The sequence below is a fragment of the Thermobia domestica genome, chromosome 11 (genome assembly GCF_964235325.1).
Source record: "Thermobia domestica chromosome 11, izTheDome1.hap1.1, whole genome shotgun sequence".
Taxonomy (NCBI): Eukaryota; Metazoa; Arthropoda; class Insecta; order Zygentoma; family Lepismatidae; genus Thermobia; species Thermobia domestica.
This window is the reverse complement of record NC_137464.1, coordinates 242499372-242524534: the sequence shown is the minus strand read 5'-3', so window position 1 is coordinate 242524534 and position 25163 is coordinate 242499372. Positions and strand designations below refer to the sequence as shown.

The 25163-nt window shown below is 35.3% G+C and overlaps 1 protein-coding gene across 1 annotated transcript in view; it reads right to left on the bottom strand.

The window, feature by feature from the left end:
- Positions 1-693: 693 nt before the first annotated feature.
- The window catches only part of LOC145664858 (uncharacterized), a 191118-nt gene continuing 166648 nt past the window's right edge, over positions 694-25163 (bottom strand). The window contains exon 2 of the mRNA XM_081731883.1: positions 694-1790. Within this exon, the coding sequence (XP_081588009.1) occupies positions 1166-1790 (625 nt within the window). The 3' untranslated portion in view covers positions 694-1165. The remainder of the gene's footprint in view (positions 1791-25163) is intronic.

Below are 25163 nucleotides of genomic sequence, written 5' to 3'. Positions count from 1 at the left end.
CAGGGAAAAACATCTCGCCATATAAATCTATGACCTAGGTACAGAAAGTTTGAATAGTTACCCAACACCGTTAAGTAAGAATGTGTTACTTTTATAAGAAGTGGAATTCTTAAAGGTTATTAGAACAGTTCAGAGCCTGACATACTAAAAATAATACAAAATTTACCATTTTTCTTTTGCTTGTTTTCATAAGTGAAAGGGGATAATGAAACGTTATCCTATGAACTACTTTTTAAATAACATTAATATTTAATTTTAATAACTGTATGTAAAAACTATTTTGTTTATTACAAACTAATTACAACTTATTATTTAAAAAGTAGTTCACAGGATTCCAAGATAACATGACCCGTAATCAAATGTAGTTGAGTTCATTCCTCTACTCGCTGCTTTAACTTAGATTTTGGGGGAAATGTTATTCTGGCAACAATGTAATTTCTAAGGATGCTAATACTGAAAATTCTTCAGATTCATATTTTCTATTGTAGAATAACATTATCTATGATTGCGGTAAGATGCATTTCATTATCTCCTTTCACTTATGAATAAATAAACAAAAGAAAAACGGTAAATTTTGTATTATTTTTAGTATGTCAGGCTCTTAATGAATGTTTATGTCGGTTTTGAATTGTTATACTAACACAGGGCTTATACACAATAAATTTAGTAGTTGTCTTGGAAAAAAGAAATGAATATTCCTAATCTAAATTAATTTATTGTTAAAGATCAAATGACATGATATCGATCAAAATAAGCAAATATTATGAAATAAAGTGGAAAATACATTGTGTGATGTTTATATATATAGAAATGAGTCCTTTCTTCTTCTAACAAGTACGGTACATGTAATTCACGGGTAACATTAATTATTTAATGTGTGTATCACTAACACTTTTTGTTGTTTAAGTTACGAACCTCTTGAAGGTTTTCTCAGTCTCAAATTACTTATTAAAAAGTTCATTTTTTTTTCACTGTATATCAACTGACGTATGACAAGGGCAAAATAACACAGTCACTTGTATCACATAAGTGTTCTACAGTTTCATTTATAATGCCCCATTTTTTAACACACTAAACACAAATTCATGTATTTAAAAAAAAAATTGAAGACAAATTGTATTCAGTCCACTGGCATATTAAAAATATTACTATTTTTAAAAGATCTTTACGGCAAAAGTTTCTGGTAAAAAATTGGTTTTTCTGACTCGTTAATCACATACAGGGATTGAGGCTTACCATTTCCTGGGAAAATTCTACTAAATGCAGAGTTACCGTTGGGTGTTCGGTACTGTTTGATCAGTTGATTCTTTGCAGAATCGCTGCTCTTCCTGGCTGAAGTCTTGGATACTTGTTTCGAGGGCTTATGTTTGGATATATTGAAGATTCGACTGTTGGCGAAGTCACTTGGTGGTACTTTGACCTTCATTGGTGTTGAAATATTGACCAATTTCTTTCTAGCTTGTGCTCTGGCAGCCATCTTTGTTAGGAACGGAATATTCCAGTGGTAAATGTGGTTCGGTTTTCCATTAGATATAAAATTCACTGGAAGTGGTTGCAAGTAAGGGGTTGGTACTGTAGGATCCTGTTGGAAAGGTGTGTAGTAATATTGACTGGGTGGGAGTTTGATGTAATACACTGATGATTCTCCTATCCGTCGGCTGGTGAACAACTGAGGTTTATCAGGACCTTCCCAACGTGCCAGTCCAAATCTTGAGAACAGCGCATGGTTAGGAGATACCGCATTGGCGCAGTAAACTACTGTAGCCAGCAGAATTGTAACTATCGTCGATCTGCAAAGAGAAAAAAGTGCAAAACAAATGTTAGTGTTTTCTTTAATAACATCTAAAGTAGTGATTACAATAATATGTAAGAACATTTTTATCAACAATAATACTAACAATAAAAGGGCTATGTCAGGCTTTGTAGTTTACTATGGTTAACACAGAGACATATGATCTGAAAATCCTTTGAGAAAAGTGTGGTGATAGAATCAGTGATGGCGTCAGCTTTAATTTCTCGGAGAAATGAGGGAGCAGAGAAATTTTGGGACACCTTTTTCTTGTACACCTAAAAAGGTAGTTTCGTATAAGTTGATCTACATGTCTGGGAATTACAATACATGTGTGGGAAGCAGGCAGCGGGACAACGTAACCGTCAGGACAAATCTACCCCTCTGACGTCATCACTGGTTAGAATTTACATTTTCAGTGATCTTTTTATTGCTTTATAAAATATTTCAGAGCTAGCTGATTGCGGAGAACACATTCTTTCGATCATGCGTTGATTCTAACCAGTCGAAATTTGGAATTGAATTTCGATCTGTTACTCGTGCGCTTAAAACAATGATTGCCGTGTTTATGTCATCTGTCGGTTCAGAGAAAACTGTCTGGGCTGCTCAGTAGGAAAACATCTTAAAGACATATGGTGCGTGTTCTTCAAGTGTTCACAACTTTGCTGATCAAACAAAGAATTTAAAAAAGTAATAGAATTTAAGTCTTCTTTAGAAGTAAATTATTTGTCTATTTATTTAAATATTTATACCAATTACTTGAATATACGTGAATATCTAGGAAGAAAGTTGTAGTGTATTGCAATATTATACAACCAAGTATCTAATATATATTATTACTCAACAATAAAGTCAATGTATTGAACTTACTAAACAACTTAAATATGTAATTAAGTGTTTCTTTCCTTAGCAGCACAACGCGATCAGTGCCTATGAACATACGTACTCATTCAAGTTTTCTAGTTCTTTTACAAGCTGTAATGTAAGCTACACGCAAAAGCACACGATGGTTGTTGTCATAGTAACTTTATTTAGTACCTTTACCTAAATAGGCATTGTTTGAAACTTGAGTTAGTACACTAATTAATGTTCTCATGTTTAGATCACCAACCGACCTTACGAAGCGAAATCTTATTAAAACTTATGAAAACATCGACAATATACAAGCACAGTGATTTGATAGTAAAGTATTCATTCAGGGAGTAGAATGACTTTAAGTATATTCTATACTAGGAAAATAGGTTTTATTAACATTATTTTTTATATGCAGGAGGTATTTCATTTATTTTTTTCATTTTGTTTATTATTCCACTAAATGTATTTGATGTCCCAATGTGACATATTTCTTAATCATTATATAATTAAGCTGCATTTGTTCGTAGATTAAATCTTCAAGAAACTTGCTTAAAATACATATATAAAACATCTTAGTAACCAATAAACGAGGTCTTTCTCCATCTCTCTCTTTCTCTCTCTCTCTCTCTCTCTCTGTCTCCCAATTCGGACTTTACTTTGAGTCGAAGCACTAATATTTGCAGCGAGTTAAGGATTCTGTCTTAGGAATGCTGTAAGTAAATCTTCGTAAATCCAAAAATGGAAACCTCTCCACACATTATTCTCCTTGCTCACATTCATAGTATCAGACTAACAGTGGCGGATTTAGTAGGTAAAAACTGGGGAGGAGCCAGAACCCAGACTATGATAGGTGTATCATGAGTTTACTATAAACTTCCAAAAATATATAAATAATAGCTTCAATTATTATTGTAACTCAAAAACTGGGAGAGCCTACGCCCCCCGGCCCCAGGCTAGATCCGCCTCTGCAGACTAGTAGAAGAAAGAGCCATCAGATCTCAGCCTCTATTTTTATTTTTTATTTTTGTCAGCCAATCAAATTTTCAACATTAAATTAGAATGCTATTTATTGCAATAATCTTGTCCCATATTTCCAAGAATCTTGTTATAGTTGGCCTTGTATCACCAGCAAACGTAATTGTTAATTGTTATTGCTATGTTATTTGCTAAGTCATTTACATATAGCAGAAATAATATGGGTCCTAATATTGATCCATGGGGACATCAATGACAATACTTTTAAATTCAGATGTATACATTTCTCATTACATTTCGAATGTATGTAGTAATATTGTAGTACTTACGTATATCTTGTAGAACAATTGGTTTTGTTTGGAATCAAGCATCAATGATAAAGCTACTTTGCGACTCTCTACGCTAGAAATTCACATGACTATTCTAGAAATAACTTTATTGGGAAAATAAGAACGTATAACGTAAGACGTGCCAGAACAGCGTAAAACGTAAGATTTGGCAACCCTACTCCTCACGTATATCAGGGTCTGTCAGACACCAATGTGTAATTTGTCTACGAAAAATGAATTGTGTACTTGCATCGATATAATATTTAATCTGTTCATTTTTTCCTCTTCGTGATTATCTCTAAGTCAGTGTTCCTATTTGCAACCTAGCACCTGGGGGGGAGGGCACTGTGGCTCAGTGGTAGGGTGCTTATCTCTGGTGTGTAGAGTCCCTGGTACGATTCCCGGCTAAATAAGTTTGTGGTGGACAATATCGTGTCCGTGGGTTTTTCCTAGGTATACCCGTTTCCTCCCACTTTCTCATTCTACCAATTCATCATCATTCAGTTGCCATAATCATCGTCTCCCTTACGGTATAATTGTGGGACGTTAAACTAAAAGATTTCATTTCATATCCAACCTAACCCCTTCTCATTGGTTTTCATTTCAGCCAGCTATTGGGGGCCGCGGTGACTCAGTGGTAGAGCGTTCACCTCTGGTGCGTGGGACCCTTGGTTCGATCCCAGCTCGCACCAAGTGAGCTTTGTGATGCACAAATACCGTGTGTATCGGAGTTCTCCAACTCCATCCATTCATTTCTCATCATCAGCGTCTCCTTTAGGTTAGCCGGCATAAGCGAAGAACGTAAAACTTAGATTTCATTTCTTCCCACCCAGCTAATTTTCTCTATATTTCTCTATACGCACATTTCTAAAGTTTCCAGTCGTATTTCTTCATTATCGTTGGCATATGTTAGTATTATTCATGTTCCCGCCTGGTATTTCAGAATTCTTCATACAAGACGTTTGATGAGTTTTCTACGTAAACCTTTAAGGTCTGCAAGCAGCGAAAATCATGCTTTTAACCTCCCAGAAGTAAAATATTGTTAGTATGTGATACGTCAAATGAAAGAAATAAAACGTTTAAAGAGTTTATGTTACCTTAATTGTTATAATCGTAAAGTAATTAAAGAAAACAAGGAATTGAAAAACTATAATTTTATGATGAAGGGTTTAAGAAGGACGATATTAACGAAAATTCGTCTGAAGAACAAAGGAAAAAGCTTATATGTATGAAGGCATCCAGTGGTGCAGGAAACGCTTGTCATTTTGATCCAAAAGATAAATAAATTATAATCAGGAATCATAACAATTAAGACTTCAGGTTTAAATGAAGTGGTTTCAGCCCACCTCTTTATATTATTAATAATGATGAAACCAAAAGATCTGTTTTTGTGTATACACACATCAGATTGAACACCGCCCCTTACTGATACAGCCTTCAGCAAAATTGACTTTTTTTTTTTTTGCAGGGTATCCATCTTAACTACAGTCTCTGATGGTACTAGGAAGAGTCGAGGGGAGGGGACGGAGGGTATTTTTTTTAAAGTTCTCATTTATACAACCTGAAATTTGAAAATCTCTGTCTCGTCTTGCATTGAAGCTAAATATATGTATATTCTTTAATAACGAAAAGAAACAAAGAGGATTTACTTCCTGAAAGAATGTCGACGCTTTAGAACGTTAAGCATTCTCTTAAGCCAATGGTTTGCAAGAAGATGTTTACAGCAGTAGCGTCGTTTCAGATTTGGCTTGGGGGAAGGGGGGCAAGACCCCTTGATATATGTAAAATTTTGCGTTTTTCACTGACACTACTATTCTATTGATAAAATTTATATAAATCTCAAACGTCCCCCTAAATGACGCCCCTGGTTTACAGGATCATTTGGTAAGCATTCGTGGGAAGCAGGTAGTGAAAAATATAGAAGAAAATTTTCCACCTCACATCTCAACTAAACAACGATGTAGGAATAAGTGGAGTATCTTTTTATGAATCGGAAAATCTTCATTGTACAGAACAGACAATTTTTCGATTCATGAAAAATTGTTCCACTAGTTCCTACATCGTACTGAAAATTATCTGAGCCATGAAAATTTTCAGATTCTTTAAACGATCTTTCACTTTTTAACATTTCTATATATAAATTCAGTCAATTTTATGAATACTGACGAATTGTTACTTAATCACTGATATTTGTTAAGAACGGAAAATTTTCCGGAAAAATATGGAAGAAAATTTTCCACCTCACATCTCAACTAAACAACGATGTAGGAATAAGTGGAGTATGTTTTTATGAATCGGAAAATTTTCCGGAAAATTTTCACCACTGGAAGCAGGAGAAGTTTACAGGATCAATCGATAGACATTTGTAGGAAACAAGACCAGATCATTCGATGGGCATTTGTAGATATTATTAGAATTTTAGGGGAAGATTCGATAGGCATTTGTAGGAAGCAGGACAATTTTACAGTACCATTTGGTGAGCATTTGTAGGAAGGGTGAGAATTTTAAAGGTAATTTGTTGGATGTTTGTTGCAAGCAGGAGAATTTTACAGAATCAGTCGATGGGCATTTGTAGATAGTAAAATTTTAGAGGATCTGTCGATAGGCATATGTAGGAAGACGAGAATTTTATAGGATCATTCGATAAATATTTGTAAGAAACTGGACAGTTTTACAGGACACATTCGACGAAGATTTCTTGAAGGGAGGAGAATTTTACAGGATCAATAGATAGCCATTTGTAAGAAGAAGGATAATTTATAAGATCAACGATGGACGTTTGTAGGAAGTAGGGGAATTTTACAGGATCAGCCGATGGGCATTTGTAGATAGCACGAGAATTTTACAGGATCAATCGATAGTTATTTTTAGGAAGCAGGATAATTTTATAAGATCATTCGATAGGCATTTGTAGGAAGGAGCAGAATTTTACAGTATCATTTAATGAACATTTGTAGGAATCAGGAGAATTTTACAAGGTCATTTGATGGACGTTTCTAGAAAACAGGAAAATTTTACAGAATCATTTGATCAACCAAGGTGAAATAAATTAATAAATTTTTTTTTATAAGTAGTGTGTATCAGTATTAGAAGTAGTGTGTCGCGACACACCAGTTGGGAACCACTGCAGTAGCGTACAGGTTTTAGACCGAGGGCATACCAATTCATCTGCATAAACGGAACAATTTTAGAACTTTCTTCACTAGGACATAAGACCCCGACGCCGTTTTATTGTCTGTCAGTGGCCAAGAATCTTGCACGCATCGTAATAAACCTTCAAGTACTGCTGTAATGAAGTTATATATGTACCCATTGTATGCATGTATGTGCTTTTACATAGTAGCTAAGAACTCCCTCGTGCAGGTGGATTTGAATAGATTGACCTTTAACATTGAACATTCGCTGACCTTTTGGCTCTTGTAGATGTAGCCTCTGATTTGTACGAAGAACCCACTGTTCGTGCCGAAAGTCTTTGCAAATTTTATTTCTCTTTGAAGTTTGCCGCACATAACAGTTTCTCACTCAACTTAAAACTAGCAATGGCTACCTTTTTTGTCCCGATATGAGAACAAGTAGTTGCTGTACTTAAAAAAAAAAAATAAAATAAAATAAAAAACCGAAAAAGTTGCTGATTGAAGATCGTGTATACGTTGATTTTAATGATTGTATAAAAATTATGATAAATCAAAGGAAGTGCTTAAGGGTATTCACAACACTCTCCACAATACAGGGTGGTCCAAAAGTAGGTATACACCACTGGATTGATCAAGTATAACATTCTAGCTTATAGGTTTATTTTTTTGAGCTGTTCCGAGCTTAATATATAATTAAATAGACATTAAAAACAAATAATAAAGAAACCAAGTCTACCTGATGGATAACAATAAGAAATAATATTAAAAAGCAATGAGTTTATCAGTACAGGACTGTATACCTACTTTTGGGCCACCCTGTATTTTCTTATTTTTGTAAATAATAAAGATTAACTAACTAACTAACAAACTCTATGGCCTATGGAACCCGGAGGTTCAATGCCGCGTTCACAAAAGCTCTCCACTGACTTCTATCCTTAGCCAATTGGATCCAGTTTCTACTTTGTACTCCAATCTCTGCGAGATCCATCTTAATATTGTCCTCCCATCTGCGCCTAGGTCTTCCTAATGGTTGTTTTCCGATGGGTCTTCCAGTCAAGACTTTGAAAGCGTTTCTACTTTCTTCCATCCTAGCTACATGACCTGCCCACCTAAGCCTCCTACACTTGATGACCCTAACAATGTTTGGTGAACCGTATAAATTATGTAGTTCCTCGTTATGAAGTTTCCGCCATTCCCCATTCCTGTTCCTCTTGGGTCCGAATATTCGTCTCAGGATCTTTTTCTCAAATACTTTCAGTCTATGTTCTTTCCTCAGAGTAAGCGACCATGTTTCGCAACCATATAGAACAATAGGCATGATTATCGTTTTATATATTTTAAGTTTCAAATTTCTCGACAGAATTCGCGACGACAAGAGATTTTGAACCGAATAGTAACACGAATTCCCTGCTTTTAGTCGACATTTAATTTATCCGTGAATATGATTTTCGTCTGTTAATATTGATCCTAGATATTTGAAAGTATCCACTTTATCAAAAGTATTATTTAATATTTTAACGCATCCACAATTTGCCGTATTACGGTCCCGACGCACTTCAATGAGTTTAGTTTTCTCTGCATTTACTTCTAAACCCATGTCCCTGCAAGCGTTTAATAAGATCTCTGCATTTCTTTCTATTGTTCTCCTATCATCCCCTATTAAATTAACATCATTAGCATATGCCATAACCTGGTGAATACCGTTCAACTCTAGGACCTAAAGATTATTATGATTAAATAACTTTTATAGTAATTAGTGACTTTTTGTTTTCGAAAATTTCTGTCAGCCTAAACTCTAAATTTGATGTTCGACAACTCAGGAAGTAAGTGCCAGAACAGTAAAATATTTCAGATGTGTATCCTATTAGCCAAGTCAAAGAGTTTACCTCCATGATAAGTTCGACCAAGATTGGATAAGATTTATAGATCGTTCACTTGACTTGTTAATTGTTTCTTTCCTTCTTTTTAGTTCTAACAAAAACGCAAGAAATGCCAGTTCGCTAAAGTATGAGTCTTCTTCTATCTCAATTTTACGTGAACAAAAAAAAAAATAAAATAAAATAAAATAAAAAAAATAAAAAAATAAAATAAAATAAAAAATAAATAAATAAATAAAAATAATAATAATAATAAACTTCATTTTCAGTGCTGTGAACAGCTGATTTGCAAAAAATACAACACTGTTAAAACCATTATACAATTATTTAAAATCATTTAAGAGAGACCAGAAAATTTGTAGTATAAAATGAATATTAGAGCAGATTAAGGTCATTGTCAGAAGTTTAAGATATCCAAATTACAAGATTTAAGCTGATTTACAAAAGAGGTTTAAGATAAGAACAGTCAATTTTATAATATACCGTTTACAGAACTGTGCAAGTTAAACATTCATTTAACTATTATTTAAAAGAGTGAGTCAACTTACTTAAAATTGCATATCCGGTATGCAAAAGATCCTGGGTTACTTATTGTCATATTTCAACATAAAAGATTAGTTCTGTGAATAAAAGAGTATAACTAAAGATATTTTGAACATACATAATAATAATAAAATCAAGATTGGCAAAGTTAGATCTCTGTCATAAAGTTCAAAAAAAGAAAAAAAAAACGATAAAATATACAAAACGATAATCATGCCTGTTGTTCTGTATGGCTGCGAAACATGATCGCTTACTCTGAGGGAAGAACATAGACTGAAAGTATTTGAGAACAAGATCCTGAGACGAATACTCGGACCCAAGAGGAACGGGAATGGGAAATGGCGCAAACTTCATAACGAGGAACTACATAAGTTATATGGTTTACCCAACATTGTTAGGGTCGTCAAGTCTAGGAGGCTTAGGTGGGCAGGTCATGTAGCTAGAATGCAAGAAAGTAGAAACGGTTTCAAAGTCTTGACTGGAAGATCAATCGGAAAACGACCATTAGGAAGACCTAGGCGCAGATGGGAGGACAATATTAAAATGGATCTCGCAGAGATTGGAATACAAAGTAGAAACTGGATGCAGTTAGCTAAGGATAGAAGTCAGTGGAGAGCTTTTGTGAACGCGGCATTGAACCTCCGGGTTCCATAGGCCATAGAGTTAGTTAGTTAGTTATAAAGTTAAAACAGTTTATTATTTATTTATTTATTTATTTATTTATTTTTGTGTGAAAATTGCTCTGTTATTTCTCCCAACATATGTTCATTTCAAATTGTTTTAAAACATTGTCACTCTTTTCAATATTTCACGTTTTTGAATTTAGTGCTACCAATGTCGATCTACTCCTTGCACTATAAATCGGAACACTTATTTCTATATTTTCCAAGCAGTACTCGCTACTATATTTCTTACCCAATACCATTTGAATAAAATATTTGTCAGTAAATTGCCTTCTTTATAATAGAGATTGAAGTCCCCGAAAAGTTAACCAATATTCGTACTACTACTACTACTACTACTACTATTACTACTACTACTACTACTACTACTACTACTACTACTACTACTACTACTACTACTACTACTAATAATAATAATAATAATAATAATAATAATAATAATAATATAAAGGAATGAAAAATTAGTATGTTGAAGTCAATTAGAAAATATTAAAAATAAGTTCTCGGCTTTTGGCAAAAATACTGAATATTTGCAAGATTAACTTATTCCTGACTATGATTATGATGGCGATTGATAGATGAATATTAATCCATTTGTTAATAAGGCGACGGCTAATATGCACTACCAATATATATATATATATATATATATATATATATATATATATATATATATATACAGGGTGTTTCAAAACAATACCGACAACGTTTCGGAGGTGATTCCTGACACCAAGATAAGACGAAAAGTATAGACCAACCTGGGTGCACAAATGCTTCCTTTCGGAGTTATAGGCTGCCGAAAACATGGAAAATTAAATTTTAAAGGTTCATAGCTCCAAAACTATTTGACATACCGTAGTCGGGTCAAAACTTCACTTAGGAACTAATATGTTCGCTATCCAAAAATACATGTTTCAGAATCCTAAGATACTCATGCAACATTTTTTTTTTTTATAGAGGGATATTGGCTATGGGCATTTAATTGGAAGTACTCACCAACTATCTCTATAAAAATTGTTGTCTAAGTACCATAGGATTCTGAAATTTTGATAGGGCAGATACTATTTCCGAAATGAAGTCTTAACTCGATTACGGTAAGTCCCATAGTTTTGGAGCTATGGACCTTTAAAATTCTTTTTTTTTTTCATGTTTTTGGCAGCCTATAACTCCAAAAGGAAGCATTTGTGTACCCAGGTTGGTCTATACTTTTTGTCTTATCTTGGTGTCTGGAATCATCTCCCAAACTTTGTTGGTGTTGTTTTGAAACACCCTGTATATTTCATTACTCTCAAAGTTAATCCTTTGACACAAAAACAGAATTCCAATACACCATGGATATGGTTACAACAATGAAAAGACACCAACATGAAATCACATGAGTATTTATATGACTTGTTCCTTGATGAGATATTGTTTTAACGTCTAAACATTTCCTCTGTTAAACTAAAAAGAAAGAAAGATAAACTCCGACAAGGGCGGACGATTTGCAAAGGAGCTTGTTTAAGACCCTGTTACACTGAGTTTCTCGACTTCCCGGATACAGCAAAGGACTCCGGAATGTTACATTTAATGCTGTGTCACTTGTAATACAAGAAGTATATATATCATGGAGAGTAGAAAGCATCTTCCTAGCAGTAGTGGCTATTTATTTACGCCCGGGTCTTTCTGAAGTTTTCTTTTTTCTTTTTCTTTTCTTGTTTTTATTACCGCGGCTCAAATCCTGTACCACATGCGTGGGTTAGTTAAAAAAAAAAAAAGTGTACGAAACGTATCCTCACTCTGTAACGAAAAGTGTGGATACGAGATACGAGATTTAAATACTGTTTATTACTCACCACCAAATGAGAAGGTCAACTGTTTCCTCTCTGACAGTCTCTGGATGCTAGTGTTTCCAAATTAAGGACACACGACTCTCTACAAATAGTTAAAAGGTCAGTGCCTTCTTGTGGCTATCTTCGGGGAATGAGACTTGGGTTTGATTCCCGACGGGAACTTGTGTGATTCAGATCCCATGTTAAGCTGTACTTCTAAGTCTCATACAGCTTCGATGCTGAAGGAGACGCCAAACTCTTGGGTCGATAGTTCGATTCTTGGTTATAAGCATAATATCATTTTCATACAGTACCTAAGAAAAATAATGGGGCACAGTGCTTCTGAATAAAGAGCTAAGGAATAATTTCATAAAATAATATCTGCGAATAGAAAATCAAGGCTGAGAAATACCGATAACAAGGGCTTTGGTAATGTGGCTGTGATGAAGATTCTAAAAACTTAGATAGGTCTGACGGAAGACTAATGTGGAAATGCTAAGAAAATTATTTTTTGCACTGACGCTACATGAAACCGAACGGTTTAAAAGTGAGATAAGAACACTACTCAAGTTTGTATCCGAGTAAAGTACCTTACTGGTAATCGATACTAAGACTACACACAGAGAAAAAGTACGCGTTAGCCAAGCGACTACGTGCGGGAAAATAACAATACTACGAATAAATGAAATGAAATCTTTCCGTTTAACGTCCCACGTTTATGCTCTTTAGGCTAAGGAAGACGAATGATTACGGCAAGTGAATGATGATGGAAAAATTGGTAGGATGAGAATGTGGGAGGAAACCGGAGTACCCCGAGAAAACTCATGGACACGATGTTGTCCAATACAAACTTACTTGGCCAGAGATCGAATCAGGGACCCAACGCACCAGAGGTAAGAGCTCTACCATTGGACCACCGTGCCACCCTACGAATAAAGGAGGAAAAAGTACTATTCAATTTATTTATTTATTTCTACTCGTATTTATTACAAACGCGTATTTTTATTTATTTATTTACATGGATGGACACCCTCATGATTTTACCCTTCAATCTTACCTTCAAAGTCAGTGAGGGAGGATGATTGCATCTAAGTGATAGGGAGGCGTACTATAAGGGTGAAAAGCAAGTGAAGTTGGAAGATGGCCAGGAACCGTGAGGCCAAGGGCGCCCATGTTGTGGTTTCCAAGGCGGGGGGAAAGTATAAGCGACGTTTCAAAAATAGTTTCAAATTTTGCTGTAACTAATGTAAAAATTCTATTGGATTTTCGATATTCTGAAGTACAATTTCCTCTAGGGGGGCAAGTACCTCACTTTGTCCCCCCTGATGGGCACCCTTGCGTGAGGGTGAGTTCGAGTGAGGTAGAGGGAAGGCTAAATGCCGTGAGGGTAAAGGCAAATGAGGTTGAGGGTACTGAGAGCTCCTGATAATGATGGCGAGTGGAGTTGAGTGTAAATTTCTGATTTGAAAAATGAAATGAAATTTTTGAGTTTTACGTCCCACGGTTATGCCGGTTAGGCTAAAGGAGACGGTGATGATGAGTAATGAATGAAATGGTGGAATGAAGAAAGTGGGAGGAAACGGGAGAACCCCGAGAAAACCCACGCACACGGTGTTTGTCCACCACAAAGTTCACTTGGCGGGAGCAGGTTTTGAACCCGAGACCCCTAGCACCAGAGGTGAACGCTCTACCACTGAGCCACCGCGGCCCCAATTTCTGATTTGAGGTTGAGGTTGAGGTTGAGGTTGAGTAAAGTATGCAGGACGAAGATGTTACCTGACGACCGAAGTGTTTGAAAGTTTCTCAATTTACGGTAAGTGACGTCCCAATGATAGTAACATGACTATTATGATGGCTTTTATATCATCTTTAACTTAACCAAAACTTCAGACATAATTGTCCATTACTTATTGCTACTTAGCCTTAAAAGTCTGGTTCTCTCCTAACTCTGAGTCGTCGAGAACAATGTTGAGTGAGAATAGGACAAGGATCAACCCCATCAATTCGACGAAATAAAGAATTATAATGGAATTTATTATTTTAGATATTTTTGAAAACAAAGTTTCTGAAATCACTGTTGTTTGTTTGTTTATTGAAGTTCAGTGTCTCTAATTAGCACCGAGACTGTATGAGACATGAACCTACTGTTTAAGACGGAATTCAGATCACCATGATTCAGTCAAAAATTTTGTAATGAGCTTCCACCGGAAAGCGAACCCTAAACCACATGCACGGGAAGTATATGGGCTAGCCACTTTTTAAAAAAGACCGGCTCAACCGGGACATTTGCTTCCATAGTTTTTCTAACTAGTCTTATTAAGTTTGCTAAGCTTCTTCGTGGCTACATGAAAAGCGTACATTCGCCTTTTCAGAGGGATACCCAGATTCGATTACCAATGGGAACTCATGTGCTTCGGATCCAACGTTAAACTAGGTCCACGTCTCATACAGTCTCGGTGTTGAAAAGGAAGCTAAACTCCATATCAACCAAACAACCGATTTTATTCACTTTGCTTCTTTTATCAATATACCACAGGGACTACCGGTACCTCGAAAATAGTTTAAAATGCGCTCATACTCTTCAGAGAAACTCGAATCACAGATGGGACTCCCTCGTGGCTATATGTTAGTGTATGAGCTTTGGTGCCGAGAATCTGGTTTGGATTCCCAATAGGAGTTCACGTGGTTCAGATCCCACTTTAAACTGAAGGTTTCATAAAGTGTGGATACTGAACTGAACGCTAAGCTCTATCAACTATCCTCAATCGGACCCTCAATGCGTTTCATTTCACGATCGTCAGTCTAATACTTTCGACTACACCACGCCAGCCATTCCACTAGATCAATGGGGAGAGCCCGCGATTATTATTGTATCTGGCAACACTGATCCGCGTGGACAGCCTGTGCCCTAACACACGACTCGACACTAAAAACGCTGGTTTTAAGTAATGCGAAAAACCTGTCGCGGCTTCTTCCAAATGCATATATAAGTACATTTGCTCTTCTCGTTTACAAAAAGGGAAAAAAGAAGAGCATTAAATACACAATCCAAAAAAAGAGAAAAATATATATGTATATAGAAAAAGGAAGAGACAAATAGAAAAGAGAGAATGTAAATAAAAGCAAAAATCAAGTCTCAAAGTCTCACTTGGTATTCTGTAATGGTAACTTGTATTTTGCGATTCAGCGCTACGGAACTAGCATTTCCCTTTTAAACACATCATCCATGCATACATGCGTCTTCGCTTCAGATGTTAATGGCGGTGGAAATAATAAAAAAAAAAGCCAAAGACGATAGAATTAGGCATAAGAAAAGAAAAAAGAACAATAAAAGACACTATAGAATGAATGTAGAAAATAAGTATAAAGTCGCCTTCTTTGCATTGAGCATACGAAAACGTGACAAGCATTGCAACTATGGATAAAATGTGGTAAGGTATGAATATTTCACTTTAGCCACACTTTGAAATTACCGGTTCCTTGCTCCAAAACTATAATTATTCAGCGATTTAACATATTTTTTCGGAGTCTTAAATATTATTTGTTGTTGCTTCTGCTAGTTTTTACTATTTACTGGTTGTTATTGTTTAATTTGACACTTTTTGTTCTTGTTGTTGTTGGTAATGTTTACTTTTAATAATGACAAACGTACGTGAATCAGTGTATGCGTACAAAAAGATTGTTTCTGAGTAAACAACATGTCAAAGTTGTATTAAAGGATTAAAATGATATATTTTTTTGAGACAGCTCGACCTTTCGCTTCTTACATATTTATCGTGCGAAGCCCATAATAAAAACAAATTTCAAAGACTGCAGTTTGTCGAATTTTAATTTTTTATTTTTAATTAGTAAGTATGCGTATTGCGAAGAAAAAATGTATTTTATTGACTTTTAATGCAAATGTTTATTGTAAGATCATACTGTATTTGCAACATAATCAATTACTGTAATGTGATTTGATTTCTTATACACAGTGGCGGATATAAAAGGTAAAAACTGGGGGGGGGCAGCCAGAACTCAGACTATGATAGGTATATCATGAATTTACTATAAACTTTCAAAAATATATTTAAAAAAATAGTTTCAATTATTTTTGTCACTGAAAAACATTGGGGGTCTAGCCCCTCCCGACCCCGGGATAGATCCGCCACTAATTATACTTCAAGTTAACGTTTAAAGACGGGTTTATTCCAGGCCCGTAGGCAGCCCGAAAATGGACGGGGGACAGGTGAAAGTTAGGGGGGCCCGATCAAAAAATATAGTTCATCACCATATTATAGTTCATTTGCAAGCCTACTGTGAAAATTTACGGGCCTGATTTATTCAAAGGTTTTAAGGGAAATGAGTTTGCGTTCAAGAGAATATTTAGGTGCAGGAAAATGTTTTTTTTTTCATTGAAAATGGTACAATTAAATTGGAAAAAGATGATACACTTGGAGAGGGAGTAGAAAGATTAGAAAGGGATATTTGGGATCAGAATAGTAAGTTTGGGAGATAGAATGGTATTAATTCGGGGGAGAATTATAAATTTTCGAGGTTGCGTCTAAGCCATTGAGGGGATGAAAACCCCTGGGTTTATTCCACGTATTGTTGTTCTAAATTGCGACTGGAGATTTTTTTCCCTGAATTTTTAGTAAGTCCAAACCCTAATTTTGATGGACATTAACTCAGAAACCAAAAGCCTGGATACCTTAATACTTTATATTCAAGTTCGTCAATGTGTATCGGTGATTTTTTTGGAGGGGGGGGGGTAGGAGACCAGATGAGGGATGAAAACAATACTTCACTAGTTTGTGTAATCTTATATATAAAAGAGAACGTACAAATCCTTTGTTCCCTCATCACGGTAATACGGCTGAACCAATTTCTTTCATTTTTGGGGGGTTATTAGGATTTGGACCCTAGATGGTTTTTATCATATCACTTTAATTTTCAATTACCAGTGTCTTGAGATAATTGACCATTCAGGTGTCCATAACGTACAAATCCTTTGTTAGTTCATCATAGGTAAAAATAAACGTATTTATATGCAACCCGCATGACCGTGTCACTCGGCGGGTTAACATAAATGACAGGCGATATAATGTTAACATTTACTGCAATTCATATCACTTGAAAGCGAAAAAGTAAAAATTATCTAAGTAACAAAGTTTATTGCGTTCCGGGGTGACCGCAGCGAAGCGGGGCGGGTTAACATAAATGACAGGCGATATAATGTTAACATTTACTGTAATCTTCTATGGTTTTTATCATATCAGTTGAAAGCGAAAAAGTAAAAATTATCTAAGTAACAAAGTTTATTGCGTTCCGGGGTGACCGCAGCGAAGCGGGGTGAACGCTGCTAGTCTTATATATAAAAGAGAACGTACAAATCCTTTGTTCCCTCATCACGCTAATACGGCTGAACCAATTTCTTTCATTTTTGGGGGGTTATTAGGATTTGGACCCTAGATGGTTTTTATCATATCACTTTAATTTTTAATTACCAGTGTCTTGAGATAATTGACCATTCAAGTGTCCATAACGTACAAATCCTTTGTTAGTTCATCATAGGTAAAAATAAACGTATTTATATGCAACCCGCATGACCGTGTCACTCGGCGGGTTAACATAAATGACAGGCGATATAATGTTAACATTAGTGCAATCTACTATGGTTTTTATCATATCACTTGAAAGCGAAAAAGTAAAAATTATCTAAGTAACAAAGTTTATTGCGTTCCGGGGTGACCGCAGCGAAGCGGGGCGGGTTAACATAAATGACAGGCGATATAATGTTAACATTTACTGCAATCTTCTATGGTTTTTATCATATCACTTGAAAGCGAAAAAGTAAAAATTATCTAAGTAACAAAGTTTATTGCGTTCCGGGGTGACCGCAGCGAAGCGGGGTGAACGCTGCTAGTTTTAATATGTAAGAAAAAGTACAAAATGAGAATGCAATTACAAAGCTGAATGATAATAAGATACTAACTCTACGGAACTCGGAGCTTCAATACCGTATTCACAAAGTCTCTCCATTGACTTCTTTTCTTAGTCAACTGGATCCAGTTTCTACTTTGTATTCCTCTTTCTGCCAGATCCATCTTAACATTGTCCTCCCATCCGCGTCTAGGTCCTCCTAAGAGATACTACTAATACTACTATTAGTAGTGGTAGTAGTACTACCAATAGTACTACTGCTATAGAGACCGCAACGGCTCGTGAAGCCTGGGCTGTGCACAAATTATAGAACTCCTTTCCCTCGCGTGTGATGCATCGGAAGAATTCGGAACGATTCGTGGAACTGCTGTCCGAACGCATACTTCAAAAAAAGTGAAACAGCAGAATTCCACCAACAAGGTTGCCAAACTTAGAGGACATTGCAAACAAATAATAATAATAATAATAATAATAATAATAATAATAATAATAATAATAATAATAATAATAATAATAATAATAATAATAATAATAATAATAATAGTAATAATAATAATAATAAAAGCACTTAAAGAATTATAGGATGAACACTAACAATTATTCCAAACTAAATTGTAACAATAATAATAGGAAAAATATATAAAATAACGAAAATAACAATAATGCAACAAAAGGAAACAGCGGCAATTTGACAACATCGTACCCTCAAGAGATGTTCTCCGTATTACGCAAGAGACAACACTGGAAAAATTTCACGAGTAAGAGTTGACGACTCGGACAAATCCTTGCGTTCTATTGGTTGGTCAAAAATTAGTAATCTAGGTCAAGCTTCATGACTTCTCGCGATCACTATAGTATTAATACTAACATTAATAATGGTGTAAATGCTAAACTGTATTGTTTGGTTCTTATATGAACATTTTTTTAAAAGTTTTACGGGCCGCTGAATACCAACTAGATCGCATTTTCCTTAATTTTATTATTAGTTGTAATGTTATTTATGCCGTCTGTTGAATAACATTAAGCAAATTAATATATTTTTAAAAAAAATAAGATAAAACGAATTCAATTAAACATTTTTAAATATCATGTCTTAACACAAAGATTAGTTTATATTAAAATAATAATGTGTTCCAAGGCTAGAGATATTGTATATCCCAAGAATACTTTGCATACGTTATCAGAATTGCTAAGTGTTAATTAAAGGACGACATAGTCATCCAAGGTTAAAGTGCAGACTTTATAAATGAGGAAAAGCCAGAAACTCATGCTAATGATTTTTTCATCTTTCTAAACATAGAATAACAAACGCATTACGTGTAAGAAATATTCAACGAACACATTTTTTTAAAGATGGCAGTCATCTGGTAAAGTTATGGCCTCAAGTCTGGAAACCTTTCAAACAGGGTGGAAGAAATGGTTTTGGCAACATTGTAAAAATATTACTAATAATAATAATAATAATAATAAGACTGGAGGTCAACGATGTAAAATGTCAAAAAGGTTAACGCATTGGCGTTGTTATTGTACTACGGACAAGATGTGTAATGGCTTCAGAAATCATCACCAGAATACAAAATTACTTAAGTATAATCCGCAACTAAGTTCTCAATTTTAAAGCTGATGAAATAAAAACTTTTCAGTTTAAGGTTGGTGTAAAGGGACAAGTTTTGCCAATAGATGTCACTACAGTCTTCGTATCTCTCTCATGTATTTTTTTACCTTTCACGAAAATTTATAATTTCTCTTACAAATTTCAACCTAAAGACTTCAAATTTTTGGAGAAGGAACTTGACAATCTATCGAAGGCAACAATCCGTGCCGATTTCTTATTTTGAATTTTCTTCATTGTTGAAAGAGTTATATTGTTAAAGGTTTGGATATCCCTTTCAACAAACTAGCCATTTCAACAATGAAGAAAATTCTAAATAAAAAAAATCGGCACGGATCGTTGTCTTTGATAGGTTATGAAGTTCCTTCTCGAAAAATTTCAAGTCCCTAGTTTGAAATGTGTAAGAGAAATCGTGAATTTTCGTGAAAGGTTAAAAAAAAAAAAAAAAAAAAGAAGATACGAAGCCTGTAGTGACATCTATCGGCAAAACTTGTCTCTCTAAACTAATCTTAATGTCTCAAAATTATGTCTTTTAGGCTAAGGAAGACGGTTATTAAGGCAAAGAATGTTGATTGGAAGAATTGGTGGAATGAGAATGCGGGAAGTACCCTGAGAAAACCCACAAACACGATGTTGTCCACCATAAACTTATTTAGTCGGGGATCGAACTAAAGACCCCACGCAATAGAAATAAGCGCTCTACCACTGAGCCATAATGCTTTCAACCTAATAATTACATACAAATTGCTAAGTGAACTGTAAAACATAGAATTAATCGCGTCAAGGAAAAAAAGAAGTCGTCTTCACTGCTAGTTTATTGGCTAACATGGGCACCTTTGGTGCAAGTGGTCCCGGGTTCTATTCCCGCTAAGAAAAGCATGCTAAGAAAACCAGTGAAATCCACTATGGCTTGGATTTCAATTCAAACTGTAGGTCAAGGTCTCATATAGCCTCAGTGCTGAAAAAGGGAGCTAATCTTCAATATATATATGTATAAAAATTATTTTAGTACAGTACAAGCAAAAGTACCACTATGTGTTTAAGGAGAACACTTTGGCTCAGTGACGCCAGTAGACGTAGCCGAATTATCTATCGCATTCGGAAATTGCGAGGCATAGAGTTGACAAATTAGCCGTTTTATAGCAAGATCTAGTCATTTATTCATTATACTTAGCCAGTAAGAATATAGTTTAGCTATTAGTTACAGTTTTGGCCAATTTTGCATTCAAATTTGGCAATATCTAGCTATTTGTAAATGCCTACCAATAACTGCGTACCTTTTCCAATCAAAATTTCTATAAAGTTATGAAAAAGAAATTAAATATCATTTTAATAGTGCCTATGATGCCACGCTGCAGTTTGTCCTAGGCATTTTATTTATTATTCTAAGCAACACGGTCTCAGGCAAATTGAAATTCTGTACATTCAACTTTCCCATAGCTGATTAGAAAGAGTAACAATATATGAACGAGAATTTTAAGTGTATGTAGGTAATATTACCCAAAAATTGAGGACGACGAAAGAAACTCAAGGAATGTGTAGCACATCTTCAATAGTACAATCAAAGCTTACTATAAGTGTTTTTAAAATGTGATTTAAGGGTAAAAATGTTTTATTTGCCAACACCAAGAATAACACTGCAGTATGTTTCAAGTGTATAGTAAAATTATGAAAAATTTAATATTAAATTTTGTTAGGTATGTATTCAGTTATAATTTTACAAGTGTTTAGCCATTTTTAGTCGGATTTTGTGCATTATTTAGCTCTTTTTCTGAAGACACTTGTTAGAAACACTGGGCGCAATCCATTGCAGGTTCGAGTCTCAGTGAAGAGCATTCACACTTTTAGTGTCGTTTAGTTAAAATTCAAAATGTAGATCAAAGGTGAATAGAGAAAATAAACTCGGAGATAATATATAATAGACTAAAGAAAAAAAGACACGTTCAGCATCACTAAAAAAAAAAAAAAAAGTACAACCCTCATTTTTGTGCCAGGGACCATGAGCCTACCTTTGACCGTTTAAGTTAGTGTGGACAGTATAGCGTCCGTATGGCAGGGGCACACCCACGCGGGGGAGGAGTTCACTAGGTCCAGATTCTTTCCCAAAGTTTCATAACTCTACACAAATTTGTACACTTTCTTTGTAAAACTATGCTTGTTAAGAGACCATTATCGCGGCGAAATTAAAATACCGCTAATTTTAAAGTAATTATGTGATATCTTCAAATAGAAAAAAGATAATTGAAATGTGAAACAAGAGCACCCTAGACAATATTATTTTGCGTAAGGTACTGTTATCACAAGTCATCTAGTGGCTTTCCGTTTTCAGCCGTTTAGAAAATCGGCATTTATTTTCGCGTTTGTAAATGGTTAAAAACGGAAAGCTACTAGCTGACTTGTGATAATGGTAGCAGAGAAATGATCAGTGCAACAAAAAGATTTTTACACTTCATCTGTACACCTTCCTTATAAAACAATCTAGTTCTATCATTTTTCCTGATAATATTCTATAGGTGGCACCACTTAACAATCACTTATCCTCTTTTTGGACACAAAATAACACGGCACACTACTATACGGACTAGCGTCTTGTAGTATCGGACTCTACCCAAACTTCGGACCTCTCCCAGCAAATATTTCTGGATGAGCGCCTGCCGTATGGTATCCTTCCACGTTTTCATTACACAATTCCTCTATAACAATTGACTCTAATAATCATCCATCTCCTTTGACTAAGGAGTATAACCATGCAACATTAAATTGGACATCCTTTTTGTGTGTGTGTGTGAGAACTGCTCCTTCTACATTTCATTAAGGGTTTTCCCTATGCTCCTAACTCTTTTTAAAAATAATATTAAAAAAATTAAAAAGTAAACCAGATAGTTACTACAAAACACTGTTAAATGAATTAGTAACTAAAGTCCGGCTCAAATCTCTTGATGTCTGTCGAAAGCCAATGGTGTGCAGGTGCGACGTTGTCGGATTTCGCTTCCTTTCGTGTACAGGCATAACGTGAAACATTAACGCGAGAAATTAAGATACTGAAAAAAATAAATTCGTTCCTACAAATTTATTAACGCTATAGGGACATATTTTAAAATTGCTTTCTCGTAATCCAAGAACAAAGCTATTAGACAACGTCGCCCAACTTGCATTGGATATTGGGAAAAGAAGGACACGCCTTAAACGTCACGAGCTTTGAGCCGGACTGTACAGGTATATTCAGGCCCGTATCTAGGGGGGATCTAGGGGGGCGAGATCCCCTAAATTTTTGCTGGCCCCCTAAAATTTTCACGATAGGCTTGTAAATGAACTATAATATGGTTGGATCGGGCCCCCCTAACTTCAGCCGCCCCCCTTACATTTTTGGGCTGGCTACGGGCCTGGGTATATTTCCATGTTTCTCTTATAGACCAGTAATTCGGGAGTGATGTTTATGACTTTATAATTGCTAGTCCTTTGAACAAACCAAGAAAATAAGATAGTAATGTAATTAATCAAATTAGGAATGAATGACAACAGTGGCGTATGCAGAAATTCAGCAATTGATGGGTTTAAGCACTCAATTCCATATCTTTTCTAGATGCACGTGATTTTTGTATATATTATAATACAATAAATGTTTATTTTTTCATAATATCTTGCTGAACAGAGGGGAAGGAGCTTAAACTCCAAAATCCTCTCCTGGTTATGCCGCTGAGCGACAATGATCTTGTCAAGATTGGTCTGGCAGAGAATAAGAATCAATCACGAACTTTTGTTTCTGCCACGATGAACTATAAGTTATAGAGTTATGTAGTGTGTTGTTGATTTTCTGAATATGAGACAAATTAACGAGTCATTTAAATGTAAAAATTGTCTGAATAATTAGCTTAATCACAAAATTGTTATTAAGACGTAATGGCGATAAATCTCTGGCTCTGGGGAATTAGAATTCTTTATTTTGATATTGGGGGAATGTTAAGTGGCGTGAAAAACTGACTGTCTATGTAATGATGCCAAATAAATAGTTATTGTGTCTGTGTGATACCCCAGTTCGTAACTCTCAATAGCCCGCGCGTGTCGGTTTCTTTGCAGTTCTCCCGTTCCCTCCAGTTTCTTAATTCTAGCTTTTCGTTCATTGTTATAATAACCGTTAACTTTATCCTCGGAACATAGTAACATAAGTCGCTGTTAATTTCATATTTCAATTAAGAAGATCAACGTATCTTCAGTTCATATTATGAATAAGCAAACAAGTAGTGACTAATATAAACGTATCATAATTTAGAAATCCTAATCCGGAATATTAGTGTCTTATAACTTTGCGATTGTTAAAAGATGATTATATTAACAAAACTGTATTGACGGACTTCCATGACCGTTTATTAAAATGTGTACCCGTGAAATGAGATAGTGCAAGTCTTACCGTCTAGTGGCTGATGCTGATAAGAACTATGTCTAACGAGTGGGAGAGAACGTAGCCATTTGCATTGGAAAAATCAAAAATGATAAACTGGTCAGGTGGAACGAGTTTTAGAGAAGACGCATATCTTCTGATTGAAATGGTGATAAGATATGTGCAGGGTCGGATCCAGGATTTTCTGAGGGGGGTGCACCATAACTACCAAAATAACCAGTCTCATTGAAACTCTTCAAAGTGACATGTGACAGTATTCTTTACACCTGATACATAGAACGGGGAGGGGGGGGGTATTTTAAAGAGGTTTGCAAGTGATATGCAGGAAAAATTGTTTCCTCTTCCTGGTTTCTGTTTTCTTCCTTACTTGACAAATGTTATATTGCTTTGCTTGGTGAATCCTTTCCCTTCAACCTTCAGAAAATCGACTTAAAACTATTGCTTTTGCAACACCACTCTTTCTTTTAAGCCCCAAACGGAAACATGACGCAGGAAGTTTCGGAAAGTGTTGCTAAATATATGGCCCTGGATATATATTTACCCCTAAAATGAGGGATTTACCCAATTAGCTCATTATAAAAATGAAAATGCACATATGAACGAACCAGAGTAGTTGGGTTTTTACCACAGACATGGTAAGGAACAGATTTTCCCGAAAACATGAGCATAAAAGGCTACAACTCTTCGGATATGTAAAAATTTTCAACGTTAAATGGTCAGTTCCGGCCTACCACAAACATACTTCCGATTTCTCTGAAACGGAACTGCTAACATGATACTGTTATCTTCCCCTCTACTCTGTGTTTTCCGTTGTCTTCATGCTATACGGTACAAAATTTCTGACATCATTTCCTTTAATATTAACGAAAAGGAAAAAAAAATCATTAGACTATGATGTTAGGATTAGCGGACAAGACCCACAATTTTTTAAGGTACATTTTATTAGAGACAAGAAACAGTTAATATTAAACACATAAAAAAAGGGATAATATTGACACTTGCTGCATACCAATGAAATGATAATTACAGCATTGGCATCAAATTATACAGGAAAGTTAAAAGAACCGCATCGACAACCAACAGGGCTTTTTCTCGTACATATATGTATATATATGTAACGCTAATTAATGCTTTACTAAAAATCACGGCTAGCCACCAAACTGCAACGCAAAAGGTGTTTTTTCTTTGTCTTTTTCTTTTCTTCAAGTGACTACGATGGTTGCCTCATTATTAC